Here is a 20,604-nt window from a genome sequence, read left to right on the forward strand (position 1 = left end):
CCTCACTTGTATGACTACTACGCCAAGAAATTTGGGCTGCAGACTGACTCCGGCCCTTCCACTCTGGTAAGAATACATTTGTATTACACTAGCACATGAACATGTACAAAATCGGGGGATTTTGCGCTCTTTCACAAATCACAGTCGCGTTTGCGGTGCCATTCATTGTTAATGGAACCCCAGTCACTGCAAGCAAGAAGCAGCACAAGGCACGGCTAAGAAATGTGCGAAAAATGATACTTCAGCTTCTTTGCGGCGTTTGTCACTTGTAAGGCAGCCCACTAAAATGAATCAATCGTTTTTAAAAAGGTAAACTCTTTCATTACATATTAGAAAAAATATGAGACAAGACTCCAATTACTGTGGCTCCACATCCCCATATAATATTGGCAAAAAGGGCAGAGAAGAAAATGGGACTTTAATGGTAGCCGCTCATAACCCCATGGAAGAACTCAAGTATTAATACAATAAAAATTGTATTTTTCATCGTTAAAAAAAATCATACTGAAATCAATACATGAATATCCCCCCATTGTGAAACAAGATCTCTCCTAGAGATAACAAAGTGCACAAGGGAGACCTGTAGAAATTCCTGTACTATATACCAGTGGCGGCCCATCCATTAGGGGCGCAGGTGTGCCCCCCCCATCCATGCATGCGGCCCCCTAATCTACATGCAGGGCACCGGATGCATAGATTCCAATAGGGGATTTTTTTTTTCAAGCAAGTGATTAGAGCCAGAGGCTCAAATAGGCTTCAAAAAAGGGTGGACTCGGGGCGCAGAGTACTGCGCCCTGAGCTCACCTATTTGTATGGCAATAGCGAATAAATATTCGCTATTGTCATACTGATTCTCCTCCCAGCCAATCAGGAAGAGGGTTGTGAGACCCCTTTCCCGATTGGCTAACAGGAGAAGTGATCTTACTGGGCACTGGCCAGGAAGAGGGAGGAGACACATGGATGGAGGAGAAGCACAGAGGCTCAGCCATCCAGCACTCCCCAGCTCGGACAGGAGGAAGGAGGAGGTAAGGAGGCAGGCTGTTTGGGGAGGGGGGGGATAGGGTGTGTTGTTTTGCCTGATAGCAATATCTGATCCATTTCTGGTCTGGGCAGTGGCGGCTGGTGCTCGGTAATTCAGGGGGGGGGGGGGGTGCGTTGGTTTGCCGCCCCCCCCCTCCCATAATTACCGAGCCCCAGCCGCCACTGCTATATACATATATTTGCAAAATAATATTGAGGGTGTCTGGGTCCCACGGGTATCTCAAAGAATCACGGGATCACTACCCTTTCGCTTGTAGCTTCATCAGGGGATTCTGTTATTGTTGCAAACAAAACACACCACACAGACTGCATATGCTCAAATTTCCCAAATACAATGGGTGGTCAGGAGGCAGTCCCTTCCAGTAACTTCTCTCCAATAGAAGGTGCTGATCCCATATGGTGAGGCACCCCTCTCCTCAGTGGATCCAAAATTAAGCAGTCTCTGTGGTGTGTTTTGCAACATTAACAGAATCCCCAGATGAAGCTACAAGTGAAAGACGTAGCGATCCTGTGATTCTTTGAGATACCCGTGGGACCCAGACACCCTCAATATTATTTGCAAGATATATGTATATTGTACGGGTATTTCTACAGGTCTCCCTTGTGCACTTTGTTATCTCTGGGAGAGATCCTGTTTCACAATGGGGAGATAAAAAACCACAAGGGTAAGGTGAAACCACCTACCCCCACAGGTCCGCGCTTGCTCTATTTAAACCAAGTGAAAAACACCTATAACCAAAATGTATGTGGGAATATGTGCTGTTATACAGTGTATAATAAACTAATGTATTTGGAGTTACGTTTTTAAACTCCCAACAAAATGTGACTAGTGTGCGTTCCACCGCTACAGTTCCGCCTACCGGTCACATGGTCTACGTGCGTTCCAAAATGACGCGTTTCGTCATCAGCGTGTGACGTCTTCAGATTTTGGAATGCCATATATTGGGGACACTAGTCACACCAATTTATTTTTTTCGGAGTTTAAAAACATAAATTCAAATACAAAAATATTAGTTTATTGTACACTGTATAACAGCACATATTCCCACATACATTTTGGTTATAGGTGTTTTTCACTTGGTTTAAAGAGAGCAAGCGCGGATCTGTGGGGGTAGGTGGTTTCACCTTACCCTTGTTGTTTTTTATTCAGTTTGTTTCCGTAGCGGGAAGGGGCCCAGCAGCTGCTTATCACTTTTATATTTATTAGTTCACCAATATTTCTGTTTCACTAATAGAGGTGGTCCTTGGCGCGGGTGAATATATTTGTTTTTTTTCCACAATGGGGAGATATTGTATATTCATGTATTAATTGTAGTATGATTTTTTTCAATGAAGTTTAAATAAAATGAATTTTTATTGTAATAATATTGAGTTCTTCCATGGGGTTATGAGTGGCTACCTTTAAAGTCCCATTTTCTTCTCCGCCCTTTTTGCCAATCTTTCATTACATTCTGCACACAGAATAAAGACAGAGCGCTAACACTTTGTCTGAGCCTACAACAGTAAAAGGTATATACCAATGGAGAAAACGGAAAAATGGTTGCACACTGCAGCGAAGTCAAAATATGAAAAGCGCTTTATTGGTCACCAAGACAGAACAAAAAACACAGGGAAAAGTAGTTGACGCGTTTCACACAAATAGATTGTGCTTACTCATAACGTAACTCAAAAGGTATATACCACACAGCACAGCATACAGAGTATGGTCAGGACTATGTAATGTACACTGCATGTTACTTAAACTGACTGTTGCAATTTGTTTGTTGTGTTGTACATTACATACTCCTGACAATTACACCTGCATACTGCACTACATACTATGTAATCCTGACCTCTGCTCTTTACATTAGACTTTATGATAGTTTAGGCTGTGCCATACATTACATACTCCTGACTACTGAACTCTTTATGCTCTTTTATGCACAAGCAGAGTGGTCAGGATTATGTTACGTCAGGAGTATGTAACTTGCAGCCCAGCACACAAAGAGCAGTGGTCAAGTGTATGTCTTTTGCAGCCCAGCATGCAGAGTGCAGGGCTCAGGAATATGCAGACCACAGAGTACATCCCATAATTCAGAGTGCAGCATCAGGAGTACAGCAGAGTGCCCATTCGTATGTAACACAGGACAGTAAGGAGTATGTAACCTAAAGTAGCAGTCAGGAATTTTTTTTTCATGTACAAGGTAAATAGCAAAATCCTGACTACTGTACTCTATATGCCTTGCCATACATTACACACTTTGACCACTGAACTCTGTATTCTGTGCTGTACCCCAATAAATACAAAGGAAAAAATACATTTTGGCAACAAAACAAAAAAAAGCCCTTCCTCAAGCAACCCTCCCAAAATAAGGGGCTAATGCACCCTTTCGAACCACTTACAGCTGCCCCCTACCCATCCACAGCTCATCTCTGAGCCCCCATCCCCCACCACATTTTAACTTCTACTTCCACAGCTCACGCCCCTCAACTCACCTCTGCACCACCCTCTACCATCCACAGCTCTCACCTCTGCACCCCCTCTCCCATCCACAGCTCTCACCTCTGCACCCCCTCTCCCATCCACAGCTCTCACCTCTGCACCTAGTCCCCCTCTTCCATCCACAGCTCTCACCTTTGCACCTAGCCCCCATCCCCATCCACAGCTCTCACCTTTGCACTTAGTCCCCATCCACAGCTCTCACGTCTGCGCCTAGTCCCACCCACAGCTCTCACCTCTGCGCCTAGCCCCCTTCCACAGCTCTCACCTCTACACCTAGTCCCCATCCACAGCTCTCACCTCTGCACCTAGCCCCCATCCACAGCTCTCACCTCTACACCTAGTCCCCATCCACAGCTCTTGCCTCTGCACCTAGCCCCCATCCACAGCTCTCGCCTCTGCACCTAGCCCCCATCCATAGCTATCACCTCTTTACCTAGCCCCCATCCACAGCTCTCACCTCTGCACCCCCTCTCCCATCCATAGCACTCACTTCTGCACCTCCCTCCTCTATCCAGAGCTCTCACCTCTGCACCTAGTCCCCCCTCTCTAATCCACAGCTCTCACCTTTGAACCTAGCTCCCATCCCTATTCACAGCTCTCACCTCTGCACCTAGTCCCCATTCACAGCTATCACCTCTGCACCTAGTCCCCATCCCCATCCACAGCTCTCACCTCTGCACCTATCCCCCATCTACAGCTCTCACCTCTGCACCTAGTCCCTATCCACAGCTCTCACCTCTGCACCCCCTCTCCCATCCATAGCACTCACCTCTGCACCTCCCTCCTCCATCCACAGCTCTCACCTCTCCACCCCCCTCTCCCATCCACAGCTCTCACCTCTGCACCTAGTCCCCCCTGTCTCATCCACAGCTCTCACCTTTAAACCTAGCTCCCATCCCTATTCACAGCTCTCACCTCTGCACCTACTCCCCATCCACAGCTCTCACCTCTGCACCTAGTCCCCATCCCCATCCACAGCTCTCACCTCTGCACCTAGTCCCCATCCACAGCTCTCACCTCTGCACCTAGTCCCCATCCACAGCTCTCACCTCTGCACTTAGTCCCCATCCACAGCTCTCACCTCTGCACCTAGTCCCCATCCACAGCTCTCACCTCTGCACCTAGTCTCCATCCACAGCTCTCACCCCTGCACCTAGTCCCCATCCACAGCTCTCACCTCTGCACCTAGTCTCCATCCACAGCTCTCACCCCTGCACCTAGTCCCCATCCACAGCTCTCACCTCTGCACCTAGTCCCCATCCACAGCTCTCACCTCTGCACCTAGTCTCCATCCACAGCTCTCACCCCTGCACCTAGTCCCCATCCACAGCTCTCACCTCTGCACCTAGTCCCCATCCACAGCTCTCACCTCTGCACCTAGTCCCCATCCACAGCTCTCACCTCTGCACCTAGTCCCCATCCACAGCTCTCACCTCTGCACCTAGTATCCATCTACAGCTCTCACCTCTGCACCTAGTCCCCATCCACAGCTCTCACCTCTGCACCTAGTATCCATCTACAGCTCTCACCCCTGCACCTAGTCTCCATCCACAGCTCTCACATCTGCATCCCAACACTCTCCATCAGAGCCGCCAAAAGGGGCACACAGGGGGGCCCGGACTGAAGGAGAATTGTTGCGGCAGGACAGGATAACAATTACAGAACAATGCAATGTGTCTGTGTTTCTCCCTTCAGCAGCTTAAAGCCAGTTTCTCTCCTCTCCCTCCCTCTAACCTTTAGCTGCTGGAGAGAGAGACACAGACACAGTCCATTGTTCTATACTTGTTCTGTCTTACTGCGCTGATCCTCCTCCTCCCTGTGCTGCCCACATCTGATCCCCCCCCCCCCCCGCAGCACTGCCGTCTTCCTTCTTCCCTCTTCTGCCTTCTGCTGTGGGCTCACAGACGGATGGAGAATGGGGAAAGGGGCCAGTAATTATGTTATTTACTGCCCCCTTCTTTTTCTGAATTGGACACAGTGAACGATCGGTGCAGATCGCTCCTGTGTCTATTAGTGATCGACCAAAATTTTTCGTTGGCGATACCGATATTTTGGCCATTTAATATCGTTTTTTTTTTTTTAAGCAATTGACAGGTACTGTTGTGGAGGGATCTGGGGGTCTAAAACCCCAAACCCCTCCTCTGCACTTAAAAGACACGGAGACCTGATCAGAGCCAAATGCAGCTTTGATTGGTTCTTCAGCGGTGTCCTTCCGAGGACAGCGGCTTGTGCAGGCTGGTTGTCCGGTGTTGTGCCGAAACCTAGGCATTAGACTCTGATCAGAACTCCGCCTCTCTAGCTGTCTGCAATCAAGCTCCGCCTCCCCAGCTGAAATGTTGGGGATATTTCCTAAAATCAAGGACTGTCTCTGGAAACCAGAGACATCTGGTCTCTCTACTGTAAGAGGTTCATTCCAGATCATATTCAGTTACTGACACTGCTTGCATTTCAAAAATACATTTATTGATGTGTTAACAATTACACAGTTCCATTTATTTGTGTTTTTCTGCCTGGAGTTTAGCGTAGAGCCTGACCCTTTTCATTTTTTTTTGTTTTTATGGAATCATCATTTGTTCTACACTTTCTTTTATTAATTTAATAACGTGATGACACTTTGACGAATACATACTTTTGAGTCTACCACCTGGTCTACAGGGTCACCCATAATGTCCCACATAAATTGTCCTCATTTTATAAATTTGCTGGAAGAGGAGTCCCTGAAATCTGCCTGCGAATGTATTTTCTTATATTATCCTCCAACGCCGCCGAGATCTGTAACGCTGAAGCGATTTTCTGGTGCTTTCTGTGTCACTGACCTGAAACGAGTACACAGAGGAGCACTTCTGACCTACTCACTTACATAGTTAATTAGGTTGAAAAGAGACACATGTCCATCAAACGGGACCGCCAACAAACCTCTGCAGCTTTGACCCACAATAAGGAAAAAAAAAAGTCTCTCGACAGCTGTGGAAATTTTCTTTTAACTGCGGAAAATATCTTCTGATCCAAAGGAACCATCCGTTTCAGAAAAACTGTATTATTCATCTTCCTAGTCTAATTAACCACTTGAGCTCTGGAAGATTTACCCCCCTTCATGCCCAGGACATTTTTTGCTTTTGCGTTACTTTGACAATTGAGCGGTCATACGGCGCTGCACATTAATTTTATGTAATTTTTCTCCCACAAATAGAGCTTTCTTTTGGTGGTGTTTGATCACTACTGGGTTTTTTTGTATTTTTTGCGCTATAAACAAAAAAAGACTGACAATTTTGAAAAAAAAAAAAAAAACAATATTTTTAACCACTTAAGCCCCGGAAGATTTTACCCCTTTCCTGACCAGGGCCTGTTTTGTGATTCGGCACTGCGTGACTTTTAACGGACAATTGCGCGGTCGTGCGACGCTGTACCTAAAAGAATTTGACGTCCTTTTTTCCCACAAACAGAGCTTTCTTTTGGTGGTATTTGATCACCTGTGCGATTTTTTTTGATCATGAGCTATAAACAAAAAATGCGTCAATTTTGCAAAAAATAACAATATTTTTCACATTTTTATATATGAAATTCCCCTTAAAAAAATTAAAAAATCAAAAATTTTTACATTTTCGGCCAATTTGTTTTATGCTACATATGTTTGGTAAAAAAAAAAATCGCAAAAAGCGTATTTTGATTGGTTTGCGCAAAAGTTATCGCGTTTACTAACAAAGGGAAAGATTTTTGTCATTTTTGTTGTTTTTTTTTTAACGCGTAATGGCGGCGATCTGCGATTTTTTTGCGGTACTGCGACATTGCGGCGGACAGGTCGGACCCTTGACTGACATTTTTGACACTTTTGGGGTTACCAGTGACATTACTACAGTAATCAGTGCTATATATATATGCACTGTTACTGTAAAATTACACTGGCAGTGAAGGGGTTAACTTTTTTGAGAGGGAGGGGTTATGTGTGTCCCTAGGGGCGTGATTCTAACTGTGATTGGCTGTGGCTTGAGGTGTAGGAACAGTGATCAACGGTCCTACATAGTAGAACCGTATGATCACCATTCTTACACAGGGGAGAATGACAGGCGGCTTGTTTACATTAGCCGCCTGCCTTTCTCCCTCTCCACCGACGATCGCAGAGTGACCAGCGGACATCGGGTCCGCCGATCACACGCGCGGGGGGGTCTGTGACCGCGCGGGAGCGTGCCTCCAGCGGCGCGCGCTCGCTCCCTAGACCCTCACAGGCTAGAGACGTAGACCTACGTCGCTTTGCCTGCGAGAGGCTGACTGCCACAGTAAATATACCGTGGGCAGTCGGCAAGCGGTTAACTTCCTGCTATAAAACATATCCAATAAAAACATTTAAATAATCGAGCTTCTTCATTAATTTAGGCCAATATGTATTGCTACAGATTTAAAAAAAAAATATATAAAAATACCTAATAAGCGTATATTGATTTGTTTACGCGAATGTGAGAGCATCTACAAACTATGGAATATATATATATTTTTTTTTTTGTATCCTACCACAGCAGCCCCACCCACTAAATTCCCAGTCTATCCCAGTCCGTGACCTCCCATGATCCTGTGTTTTCATTAACCCTGTGCTGCCTGGTATACCCTGTCCCCCCTATCATGAGGCCCTGCGCCTATTTTTTTTTCTTTTTAGCTTCGGGCCAGTCTTTAATGCTTCCCTCCCCAGAGGAGCATGTGATGCTCTCCATGTGACAGTGATAATGTTTGATGATTGGCTTAGCGCTGTCACATGGGGGTGGGGAGAGTCCTGGGGGCTGTCTTTTCTACTCTCCTAACAGCTGAACAAAATGGAGGGAGATCGTCGGACAGGTGAGTATTTGCAGCTGGGTGAAGCAGCTTTGAAGTTGAAATCCAACAAACAGGAAAAAATATGCAACTTTTTTCTCCACTGAAGAAGAAGGGGGGTGCAGGAAGGTAAAGACGTTTCAGTGCGTGAAATACCTGAATTTGATTTATGCAGTCCACTGTACAGCAGAGCTCTGACTGAGAGAGGAAGAAGCAATACAAGGAAGTAGTCAGCTGTACTGCAGTGCTTATGTGCTAACAAGGAGCATGCTGAGAGGGGGAGAGAGCAGAATGGCAGAGAAAAAAAAAACGTATTAGTCTGTTGAGCTGCACAGAGATGCAATATAGAATGAACAAAATACGAAAACGGGATTTTACATAAATTTTATTCATTAAATTGTCCATCCTGACTTGCTGAATGCTTATTCCAAGACTAATGAATCAGAGGGGTTTATTTACCAAAACTGGAGAGAGCAAAATCAGCTGCAGCTTTGCATAGAAACTAATCAGCTTCGAGGTATTTTTTTTGTCAAAGCCAAATTGAACAAGCTGAAGTTAGAAGCTGATTGGCTACCATGCACAGCTGCACCAGATTTTGCACTCTCTAGTTTTAGCAAATCTACCGCAGAAAGTCAGCCAGAGGATCATTGTGATAGCCAGGCAACTAGCATTTCCATAATGATGTGTTTCTCTCTTGGTATGTCTTTTAAAATCGAAAAATATTGAGCCTGGGTTCACACTATTGTGAACACAGACAACGCATGTGATTTTCACCGTGTTGCTGTACAGATCACATGCGATGTCTGTGCGATGCAAATTCAGCCATATAGTTGTATGGCTGAACTCGCATTGAATTCGCATGAAAAAGGTGCCGGAACCTTTTTTTCTCTGCACTGGAATCGGATCGGTGTTCACCCATGCGATCCGATTCCAATCCGAATTTACAGTTTGCACTGCGATCTGCGAACCAATCTGGGGGGTGTACTTACCTTTGCACTGACACTCCCAGCGGTTCGTAGAGGGCAGGGTGAACTGCCTGCGGGGAAGATGCGATGTGGGAATCGCGTTGGTTCCCGCATAGCAGTAGTGAGAACCCAGGCTAAATGTTTTCCACAACTGGCTGCATCCACTTCAATCGAAGCAGTTTTGAAATATGGATTTCATAAATGTTGAATTTGTTTTGTAGAAGCGTGCAAACAGTGCTCCCGCCAGCAGATCTGGGCTCCGCCCTCACTCTGCATCAACCAATAAGGTCCTCTACAAAGTAGCGGTGAAGACGGGAGAGAAGAAGCGATGCGGAACCAGCGCAAGGGTGAGCCACAAAGACACATCAGTGGGGGTTGATGTTGGATTGGGAACACAGGCAGAGTGGCAGACATCACCCTGCTCAAGTTTGCTGGAGGGGGAGTGGTGGTGGAGGGAAGTTGATACGTCATTTTTTTTTATTGAGTTTCCCCTGAGGGATGGCTGGTGCAGGGATGTCTACAGAGCCCCCTTCCCCATGGTGAAGAATTTTAGCTCTATTCACCTTGATGGACATACAGTCAGGTCCATAAATATTGGGACATTGACACAATTCTAATATTTTTGGCTCTATGCACCACCACAATGGATTTGAAATGAAACAAACAAGATGTGCTTTAACTGCAGACTTTCAGCTTTAATTTGAGGGTATTTACATCCAAATCAGGTGAACGGTGTAGGAATTACAACACTTTGTATATGTGCCTCCCACTTTTTAAGGGACCAAAAGTAATGGGACAATTGGTTGCTCAGCTGTTCCATGGCCAGGTGTGTGTTATTCCCTCATTATCCCATTTACAAGGAGCAGATACAAGGTCCAGGGTTCATTTCAAGTGTGCTATTTGCATTTGGAATCTGTTGCTGTCAACTCTCAATATGAGATCCAAAGAGCTGTCACTATCAGTGAAGCAAGCCATCATTAGGCTGAAAAAACAAAACAAACCCATCAGAGAGATAGCAAAAACATTAGGTGTGGCCAAATCAACTGTTTGGAACATCCTTAAAAAGAAAGAACGCACCGGTGCGCTCAGCAACACCAAAAGACCCGGAAGACCACGGAAAACAACTGTGGTGGATGACGGAAGAATTCTTTCCCTGGTGAAGAAAACACCCTTCACAACAGTTGGCCAGATCAAGAACACTCTCCAGGAGGTAGGTGTATGTGTGTCAAAGTCAACAATCAAGAGAAGACTTCACCAGAGTGAATACAGAGGGTTCACCACAAGATGTAAACCATTGGTGAGCCTCAAAAACAAGGAAGGCCAGATTAGAGTTTGCCAAACAACATCTAAAAAAGCCTTCACAGTTCTGGAACAACATCCTATGGACAGATGAGACCAAGATCAACTTGTACCAGAGTGATGGGAAGAGAAGAATATGGAGAAGGAAAGGAACTGCTCATGATCCATAGCATACCACCTCATCAGTGAAGCATGGTGGTGGTAGTGTCATGGCGTCGGCATGTATGGCTGCCAATGGAACTGGTTCTCTTGTATTTATTGATGATGTGACTGCTGACAAAAGCAGCAGGATGGATTCTGAAGTGTTTCAGGCAAAATTATTTGCTCATATTCAGCCAAATGCTTCAGAACTCATTGGACGGCGCTTCACAGTGCAGATGGACAATGACCCGAAGCATACTGCGAAAACAACCAAAGAGTTTTTTAAGGGAAAGAAGTGGAATGTTATGCAATGGCCAAGTCAATCACCTGACCTGAATCAGATTGAGCATGCATTTCACTTGCTGAAGACAAAACTAAAGGGAAAATGCCCCAAGAACAAGCAGGAACTGAAGACAGTTGCAGTAGAGGCCTGGCAGAGCATCACCAGGGATAAAACCCAGCGTCTGGTGATGTCTATGCATTCCAGACTTCAGGCTGTAATTGACTGCAAAGGATTTGCAACCAAGTATTAAAAAGTGAAAGTTTGATTTATGATTGTTAATCTGTCCCATTACTTTTGGTCCCTTAAAAAGTGGGAGGCACATATACAAACTGTTGTAATTCCTACACCGTTCACCTGATTTGGATGTAAATACCCTCAAATTAAAGCTGAAAGTCTGCAGTTAAAGCACATCTTGTTTGTTTAATTTCAAATCCATTGTGGTGGTGTATAGAGCCAAAAAGATTAGAGTTGTGTCGATGTCCCAATATTTATGGACCTGACTGTATATTTTTTTATATAATGAGATTTGGCACATGTAATAAAAAAAAACAAAAAAAAACAAATATATATTTTTCAACACTACCAAATTATTTTTTGATCTCTGTGCAGTTGCACCAAGTGACAGGTCGCCTCCATCACCTCTGTCAATTTAGAAACATAGAAGAGTGATGGCGGAAAAGAGACTATGTTCTTTTTCTTTTTATATTGTCTCAGCCCAGGAAGCGGAGGGTGACCATGTATGATGCCTGAACAAAGATGGAAGTGTCACACTGACTCATTACCATGCATGTACTACCATGAAAAAACTGGATGGCAGGTCCATTTTAAGTTGTGTTATTATTTTATTTGCCCAGGTCTACATACAGATGAAAGGAAGCAAAGGGAAGGTGAACAAGACCCAGTTGTATAAAAAATCCACTCCAGACTCTCCAGAATTTAAATTCAACAAAGGTTCAACCCACACCTTCAAAGTATATGGGCCAGAGATTGGGGACATTAAAAGCATAACGCTGGAGGTAGGTGTACTTACAGGAGGAAACATTCAACTGACCTGGGTCTAAGGCCCCATTCGCATGTCCGCGTTTCTGATTTTGTGGCAAACCACACAGAAAATGCACACTTCAACTACTTCAGTCCCAGAAGGTTTTACCCCCTTAATGACCAGGCCATTTTTTTTGCGATTCGTTACTGCATTGCTTTAACCTTTCTAGTGGTATTCCCGAGTGTGGCTCGAGGTTAATTTTCAGTACCAAAAGCGGTAACCCCGAGCCACACTTGGGATTACCCCAGAGTGATACTCACCTTCCACTGCGATTCCTTGCCGTCCTCCCCAGCTGTCCTCCCGCTGTCCTCTTGCTTTGTATTCGGCCCATGCCAGCAACTTCTTCCGGTTCCGTTCCTTGCGAGCACCGCATCACAGGGGGGTGGAACCAGCGGGAGGTTCATAGATTCAAAAAAAATTAAATAAAATGACATGATACAGTGTAATCTGTTAGGATTACAATTTTGTATCATGCCATTTCACCCAGAGGCTTTTCCAGTGCCCTGCCTGTACTTTTTGCGGTACTTTGTGCCTGGAAAATTGATAACGTCCATGGCGTCCAAAAAGCGTTCTTTTAGGTCAAAAACGCTTTTGGACAAACTGGAAAACAGCGACGGTGAATCGGAAATATTTGAAGAACTGAGCGATAGCGATTCGTGGGAAAATTTGTCATTAGGTACTAAAAGTGACAACAGCGACGATTCTGCGACTGAGCTCAGCGATGTGCGGACTTGGTGCTCTACTGACTGCGGTACGGACCAGGCGGCGCCCCCGAGTACAGATTCTCCCTCATAATGAAATATCTCCACTTCAAAAACAATAAAGAATTTGATGCAATTTATTATTACATTATAATTTATGATTTAGTGTTTCAAACTTTATCATACCCGGGATGTCTACTAGATTCTTGTTTGGACAGATTTAAGTGAGTTATTCCTAAGAATTACAGGCTTAAAATATAAAACGAATTTTCATGCAAAACAATGTACCGCTTATAGCACAGAAATTCTGACATAATCAGACCGCCAGGGAGGTTAACTGACAATTTCGCAGTCGTGTGACGCTGTACCCAAATAAAATTGATGTCCTTTTTTTCCAACAAATAAAGCTTTCTTTTGGTGGTATTTGATCACCTCTGCAGTTTTTCATTTTTGTGCTATAAACAAAAAAAGAGCGACAATTTTGAAAAAACACCAATATTTTCTCATTTCTGCTATAAAACATTCCCAATAAAAAATTTTTAAAAATCAAATTTTTTTTATCCCTTTAGGCCAATTTGTATTTTGCTACATATTTTCGGTTAAAAAAAAATCACAAAAAAGCATATAATAATAGGTGTGCACAAAAGTTATAGCGTTTACAAACTACAGGATAGATTTATGGACTCTTATTTATTTTTTATTAGTAATGGCGGCGATCAGCGACTTTTAATCAGGACTGCGACATTGCGGCAGACAAATCTGACATTGTGTAACACTTTTTGGGGACCAGTGACATTAATACAGTGATCAGGGAAGGAGTTAACATGGGGGGTGATCAAGGGGTTAAAGAGGAAGTAAACTCCCCCAAAAAAAATGAAAAAAAAAAACCTGTAAAGACAAAAGCATAATGAGCTAGTATGCATCGCATACTAGCTCATTATGAAATACTTACCTTTAAATGAAGCCCCCACAGTGCCGCCCGCCAAGCGACAGGATGGCCGACATGTCCAGTCGTCCTGCTTCCTGGTTCGTGCGCGCCGGAGCCGCCGTTCACGGCACTAGGCTCTGAAGGAACGGCACTGGTGGCTCTCCTGTCAGTTCTGCCAAAGATGGCGGGAGGCCGGCGACGATCGAGCCCGCTCCTCCCGCAGTCTGCCTCCTGCTGTGTCTAATCAAAAACCGCATGCACATAATCTCGTAGAACTGCATGATTATGTGCAGCCGAGCCGCCCTGCCGCAGTAAATCTGTGTGGGGCGGTCGGCAAGTGGTTAATAAACGTTTTGGAAATGCACTGCAAATGCAATACGCGCTTACGTTGCCATGAAACATTAATGGCACCCCAATCACGGGTCCAAAACGGCCTGCAAATGCATCAAAAAGTATAGTAAAACAGGCACAAAAAAGTGCAGGTGCTTCTTTAAGGCTTTTGCCGCATGTAGGACAGCCCATTCAAGTGAAAATTAAAAAAAAAAATGCGAGTGGGAACGCAAGTTCTTGCTACATGCAGATCTTTTTCTGGGAAAATAAATGAATATATGCATGTAGAGAGGGACAGAGAAGGACAGGGGATAGGTGGAGGTAGTCCAGCAGGCACTGGTGACAATGATGCTTGGGGTTTTTAGTGCAACGTAACTATGTTGTGCAAATAGGAAGCTGTATGTAAGATTAGGCTCCAAATGTGAAGCCAAAACTGGATAGCAGAGGTGCTCGATAATGTGTTCTTATGTTGATCATAGAGGTTCTTTTGTTGTTTGTTCTGAGTATTGGGACCGTTAAGGTAGCAAGATGTTCCTCTCAGCTGCAGGTGAATACTCAATCAATGCTTTTCATGGTCCACTATAGAGCGCCATAATCATTTGTTTTTTGTATTTGCAATAATGTGTGTCGTGGCTGTCCAATAGATTTAAGGCCCGTACACACGTGCAGATTGTCGGCCGAAAAGCTTCGGCCGACGAACGATCGGCCGATTTTCGGCTTGTTAGTATGATGCTTCCGACAGCCGACAGCGCACTTTCGGCCGAAAAGAATCTGTTGTGCAAGCATTAAAATTTTTGTATGCCGACACCAGAACGGCCGATTGTTCGCAAGTCAATACAGAATTCGGCCGACAGACAGCAGATTTGCAAGACTGGGCATGCTCAGAGAAGAAAAAACACAGGGAAAGTTAACCATCACATGACATCACTTCTGCAGTCGGCTGTAGTCGGCGGACAAAATTCTTGTGCAGTCTTTTGCACTTTTCAACAGACACGACAGCCCGGGGACAAAAGACGGCCGATCGTTCGGCCGACGATCAGTACGTGTGTACGGGCCTTTAGGAGGGATCCCACGCAATGGAAAAAAAAAAAGGGGGGTTGTATGTAACCAAAACGAGTTTGCTGCCTACCCAGAAGCTTTTCACTAGAGTGAGAAGCCAGAATGAGTGTAATATAATGGTATGGGTAAATGGCGCTACTCTGTAAGATCTATGCAAATGTAGTGTATATAATATATTCAACCCAGGTGTAAATATAGTATAAATATGTAAAAATATAAATATACAATATATAAGAAATATAAAAATATAAAACAAAGTGCTAATGTCCACTCGTGACATAAAAGACTATATGAACCAGTAAAGTGACATGTGCATCAATGAACTTAGAGCCGTATGAAAGCAAATCAATATGTCAATATATTAACAGTGCAATATAGGTGCAAAGTGCATAAATAATGCACTATTTTAAAAACGTACCAAATAGTGCAAGGAAAACAAGATAAAAATGAATCAAATAAGTGATTATGAAAGTTAAAAATCCGGAACAAATGCTGGTTCTAAAATATACTTCAGTATATCAGTGTGGTGAAACCAGTCTTCATACAAAGCACTTGAAGAAGTGCTACTGTGCAAGTGCCAGTCCGTGCAATCTGTGAAGTCCCATGCAAATGCAGGGGGAATGTGGGGAAGATCAGATGATGTATCTGATGGGGTATTAATACTTGGCCTTTGCTGTGCTCAGTGCGGTGTATCGTGCCCCTTAAGAAATTCACTCACTGCAATGCCCTCCCCAAAAGGGGTATCAAGCCTGCACAGCAAATGGGTGGTCCTGCGGGTTCCCTCTGGGTCCGTTATGTCCTGCCAGGTGATAGGAGATGCGTGCCCTCAAAGCCTCGGGATGGTCATCAAATGGCCCCAAACACAGAAGGTAGACATTCCATTGTGCAGTATGTATAAGTGTTTATTTCAAAAAAATTTATATCCACTCACATTTAAGTTTCCAATCAAGCGTTGGTGGTATAGCGTCTGCGCCGGATGTCCGGGTGTGGATGCGTTCCAGCAGACTGTGACCACCTAGCTGGAGTGACGGAGCGACAAGAAGTCCAGCCCTACCGGTTTCGTCAATGTTGACGTCATCAAGAGCTCCAGTGGGGGAGAGATAAAGTCCGCTCTTGTTTTTTTTATTTCTCCCCCTGCCTCTCTTTCTCCTTCTTTTTCTCTTCTTTTTTGCTATTTTTCTTGTATACTTCATTTGAAAGCGTGCCTCATTGCGTTGCCTGCTAACCCAGTTATTGTGTCCACAGCAGTGTTAATTTCGTCGACTTAAATACCACTATTATAGTCGACTAAAATACGACTAAAAGTAAAACAATTCAGATGACTAAAATACGACTAAAACTAAAATGACATTTTAGTCATAAGACTAAAATACGACTAAAACTAAAACAATTCAGATGACTAAGCTACAACAAAAACTAAAATGACATTTTAGTCATAAGACTAAAACAATTCAGAATTCTAAAATACTACAAAAACTAAAATGACATTTTAGTCATAAGACTAAAATACAACTAAAACTAAAACAATTCAGATGACTAAAATACGACTAAAACTAAAATGGCTTTATGCCACTTATGCCTTGTTTCCACTGAGCGGTACGGTTCGGTAAGGTACGCAATTTTTTCCGTTTTCATTGTCAAATGTTGTGAATGGTATCCTAATTCCGAACCGTACCGTACCGCTTTTTTGGGACCCTTTCGTTGGGGTACCAAGCACATTAGTACCATACCAACAGGGTGGAGCTATACTGTTGAGGTACTGTTGAGCTGAGGTACTGTTGGAGGTGGAGACACAAGCCTGATCAAGGTGTACCATACCGAACCGTACTGAACCGAACCGAACCGTACCGCTCAGTGGAAACGAGGCATTAGTTATCACTTTTGCCTTATGGTAAGGTGCTCCATCATTCTGGAAAAGGCATTGTTCCTCACTAAACTGTTCTTGGATGGTTGGGTGAAGTTGCTCTCAGAGGATGTTTTTGTACCATTCTTTATTCATGGCTGTGTTCTTAGGCAAAATTGTGAGTGAGCCCACTCCCTTGGCTGAGAAGCAACCCTATACATGAATGGTCTCAGGAAGCTCTACTGTTGGCATGACACAGGACTGATGGTAGCGCTCACCTTTTCTTCTCTGGACAAGGTTTTTTCCGGATGCCCCAAACAATCAGAAGAGGGATTTATCAGAGAAAATGACTTTACCCCAGTTCTCAGCAGTCCAATCCCTGTACCTTATGCAGAATATCAGCTTGTCCCTGATGTTTTTCCTGGAGAGAAGTTGCTTCTCTGCTGCCCTTCTTGACACCAGGCCATCCTCCAAAAATCTTCTCCTCACCATCTGTGCAGATGCGCTCACACCTGCCTGCTGCCATTCCTGAGCAAGCTCTGCACTGGTGGTGCCCCGATCCCGCAGCTGAATCAACTGTAGGAGACGGTTCTGGCACTTGCTGGACTTTGTTGGGCGCCCTTAAGCCTTATTCCCAAATGCAGTGGAAATGTTTTTTATTGGATTAGGTTAATTTTTATGGCAAAGAAGGACTTTGCAATTAATTGCAATAAATCTGATCACTCTTCATAACATTCTGGAGTATATGCAAATTGCCATCATAAAAACTTGAGGCAGCAGACGTTGTGAAAATTAATATTTGTATCATTCTCAAAACTTGTGGCCACGGCTGTACATAATAAAAAGTGTAAACATGAGCTGCCTCCACAATGTCCGAATGTGGATGCAGTACCAATCGTATGCCCCACTATAGCTACTGGAAATAATAAGTAAATGAACTTTACAGTAAGATATAGTTGTACGTATAGAGTTTGTATATTTCCGAAAGTCTGGTCAACGTTTCGCCATTTCAAGGCTTCCTCAGGTCCCTCAATGCTAGTAGTAGGGCAGCACTATATGTAACAGTCAATGACAGAACATATTATATATAAACAATAATGTTACCACTTGTTACCAATAGTTAATATGTAAGGTGCTCACATCGCTGTGGTGAATCAGGTAGCGCCCGTCAACAATTACTGGGGGCGGGTACAGGGGCACCAAAGCCAATCATTTAATAAAAAGATTAAATCTAAAGTCCACCATTGTTGTTTTATGTTCTTTTAACACAGCATGACGGCTTGGAACAACAACATGCCTGGTATGTGGAAGAAATCACCGTCACCAACACAAACCGAGACAAGTCATGGCAGTTCCCGTGCCGCCGGTGGTTCTCCCTGTACCATACCGACTGCCAGCTTAGCCGAACCTTAACGCCCGGCAGTAAAACTTCTCAGCACCAGCTGGATGGAAAAGCGGGTGACCATACTGGTAAGAGACAGCACCTGTTCTTCTAAATGTTCCTGGATCCAAAGCAAACAGTTCAATAGTCTTTGAAGGGAATCTGTACTGGAAAATGTTCCTAAGCCGCCATTGCTGGTCTGTTTCTCAAAAATGATAACTGCCTGAATCTTTCTGGCTTCACAGACCTGGAACAAAGTCTAGACAAAACTCTTATTCTGCATACTTTGTTCCAAGTCAGAGACTTAAGCCTAGTACACACAGGCTGAATGTTGAGTGGCTTCAGCCATTTCAATAGAAACCGGCCGACATTCGGCCAGTGTGCCCTGGAGTCATTCCAACAGAAGCCAGCCATTTGGCTGGCTTCTGTTGAAGGGGCATGACCGAAAAAAGGGCTGCCAACCAGCTCCCGATCAGCGCTTTCTGGCTGACTGGAGTGGTGTGGGAGCTGTCCCCCTGTCAGTACACAATAGCACAGCAGGGGAGATCACTGTACTAACATCAGTTAGTTAGTACAGTGGCTCCTCCTGAGCTATCAGTTTTTTTTCATTCAGCCCTGCTGGGTTGAACAAAAAAAAATACTGGTGTGTGCAAGGCTTTGGGGCCAATTCACACCAAATGCAGTGGCAAACGTTTTACCCCATGGTAAAAGGTCTGTCACCGCCGGAACACACAAGAAACAATTGTTTCCTATGCATCCCAATTACACTGCAACACAGCCTAATGTTGAGCTGCATCGTGCTGCGGTAAAGTGCAGACATGCTGCATTTTATCGCAGCACTTCAGCCTGAATCATACTGCATTGTCAGTCAGCAAAGTGCAGCGCGTTGCCCGACATTGCAGTGAATTTTGTACACTTCAAATAAAGCTTGAACAAAACAAAATAAAACAAAAAAAGGGGGTCGGTACAATGCACTGAATCCTGCACCACACTGCCCCCTACCTAGCTGGCAATACAGAGCAGCTAATGGCTGAATCGCTCTGGCTGTTCTGAGATTTGATTGAGGGTAAATGTGATTTAATTCGCCCTTAGAAAGTACTAAAGACACTGAATGAACAAGACAGCCAAGGAACTGGTATTTTAAGAAGACCCATTTTATGGTCCTGTGAGGTTCATGCACAGTATGTGCATTTCAACTCGCATGAAATAAGATCCATCATTCTAATTTTTATTTTACATGTAGTATGAGACCCATGTTTCTAATGCTGGCCATTTAGTAGCTGAAAAATAGTTTCTTCGTTTTTCACCCAGTTAATGGGCACAAGTAGAAAATCAGTTTCAACTTTTCAGAGCCAAAAAAAATCAAAGGAACAGGTTGACAAATTCTGCCGAATGAACGAGAGATTAAAAGGTTAATGTTTTTCTCGCCCAAACTGCTGGCACTAGGCATATGTGCCAAAACGAACCAAAAACTGATTAATTTATATCCATTACATGATGGCAAAATCATTTCATCTCACGGCCAAATGTTCGTTAATCTAAAATGAGTTTGAACAATTGTTTGTATAGTGTATGGCCCTGATGCGTGTTGTAACATGCATTACTGCAACACATACTGTAGATGTGAACAGGCCCCCAAAGTACACTTTCCCAAAAATCTTTGTTTTTGTTTGTGCTAAATGGTTTCTACGGATTGCATGCATACAGTCAGTGTACTTATGCTGTGTTCATTCTCAGAGAGACCTAAAGTCTGATGTTCCTGCCACTGGCATGCATGCATATACATGGGCCAGTATAGGAAGAGATCAGTTATCCTCACCCTGTAAGTGGCCATAGATGTAGCAATTTATGATCAATGTAGGTGCAAATGATTTCAGAAATTCATCATCAATGAAAATATTGAACATCGTTATAAACAACATTTTTCCACACTTTGAGATGGACAGAAAACCGCAATCGAAAATATGGTTTATCAGCACATACAGTGGGTATAGAAAAAAAATCACCTCCCCCCCACTTTAAAATAGCAGAGAAAGGAAAAGTTCTGGGTGGCAACACTCCAATACAAACACACGATCCAGTGAACAGCTAACGCGTTTCACACCCCATTAAACCACACATGATTATGGGCGGAGATTTGGAATGGGATTGGGCTAATAAGCTAATTGGTTTGCAGCCCTTGTATGCATATATCTTTGCCCGTTCATTTGTGGTTTATGTCAGCTATGATTAAGCACCAGGTAGGGTGTGAAACGAGTTAGCTGTTCGCTGTTAGTGTCTCCTATGCTTTTATGCTGTATGGACTTATC

At 44.0% G+C, this 20,604-nt stretch overlaps 1 protein-coding gene across 1 annotated transcript in view; it reads left to right on the forward strand.

The window, feature by feature from the left end:
• Positions 1-20,604, forward strand: part of LOXHD1 (lipoxygenase homology PLAT domains 1) — a gene marked incomplete at its 5' end in the record, with an annotated part of 374,771 nt that overhangs the window by 8,320 nt on the left and 345,847 nt on the right. Inside the window, 4 exons of the mRNA XM_082254549.1 lie at positions 1-66; positions 9,510-9,635; positions 11,866-12,027; positions 18,186-18,384. The exon at positions 1-66 is cut by the window's left edge and continues 86 nt beyond it. Coding sequence (XP_082110675.1) covers positions 1-66; positions 9,510-9,635; positions 11,866-12,027; positions 18,186-18,384 — 553 coding nt within the window. The remainder of the gene's footprint in view (positions 67-9,509; positions 9,636-11,865; positions 12,028-18,185; positions 18,385-20,604) is intronic.

Source organism: Pelophylax lessonae (genome assembly GCF_965119305.1).
Source record: "Pelophylax lessonae genome assembly, chromosome: 1".
In the NCBI taxonomy this organism is placed as follows: domain Eukaryota; kingdom Metazoa; phylum Chordata; class Amphibia; order Anura; family Ranidae; genus Pelophylax; species Pelophylax lessonae.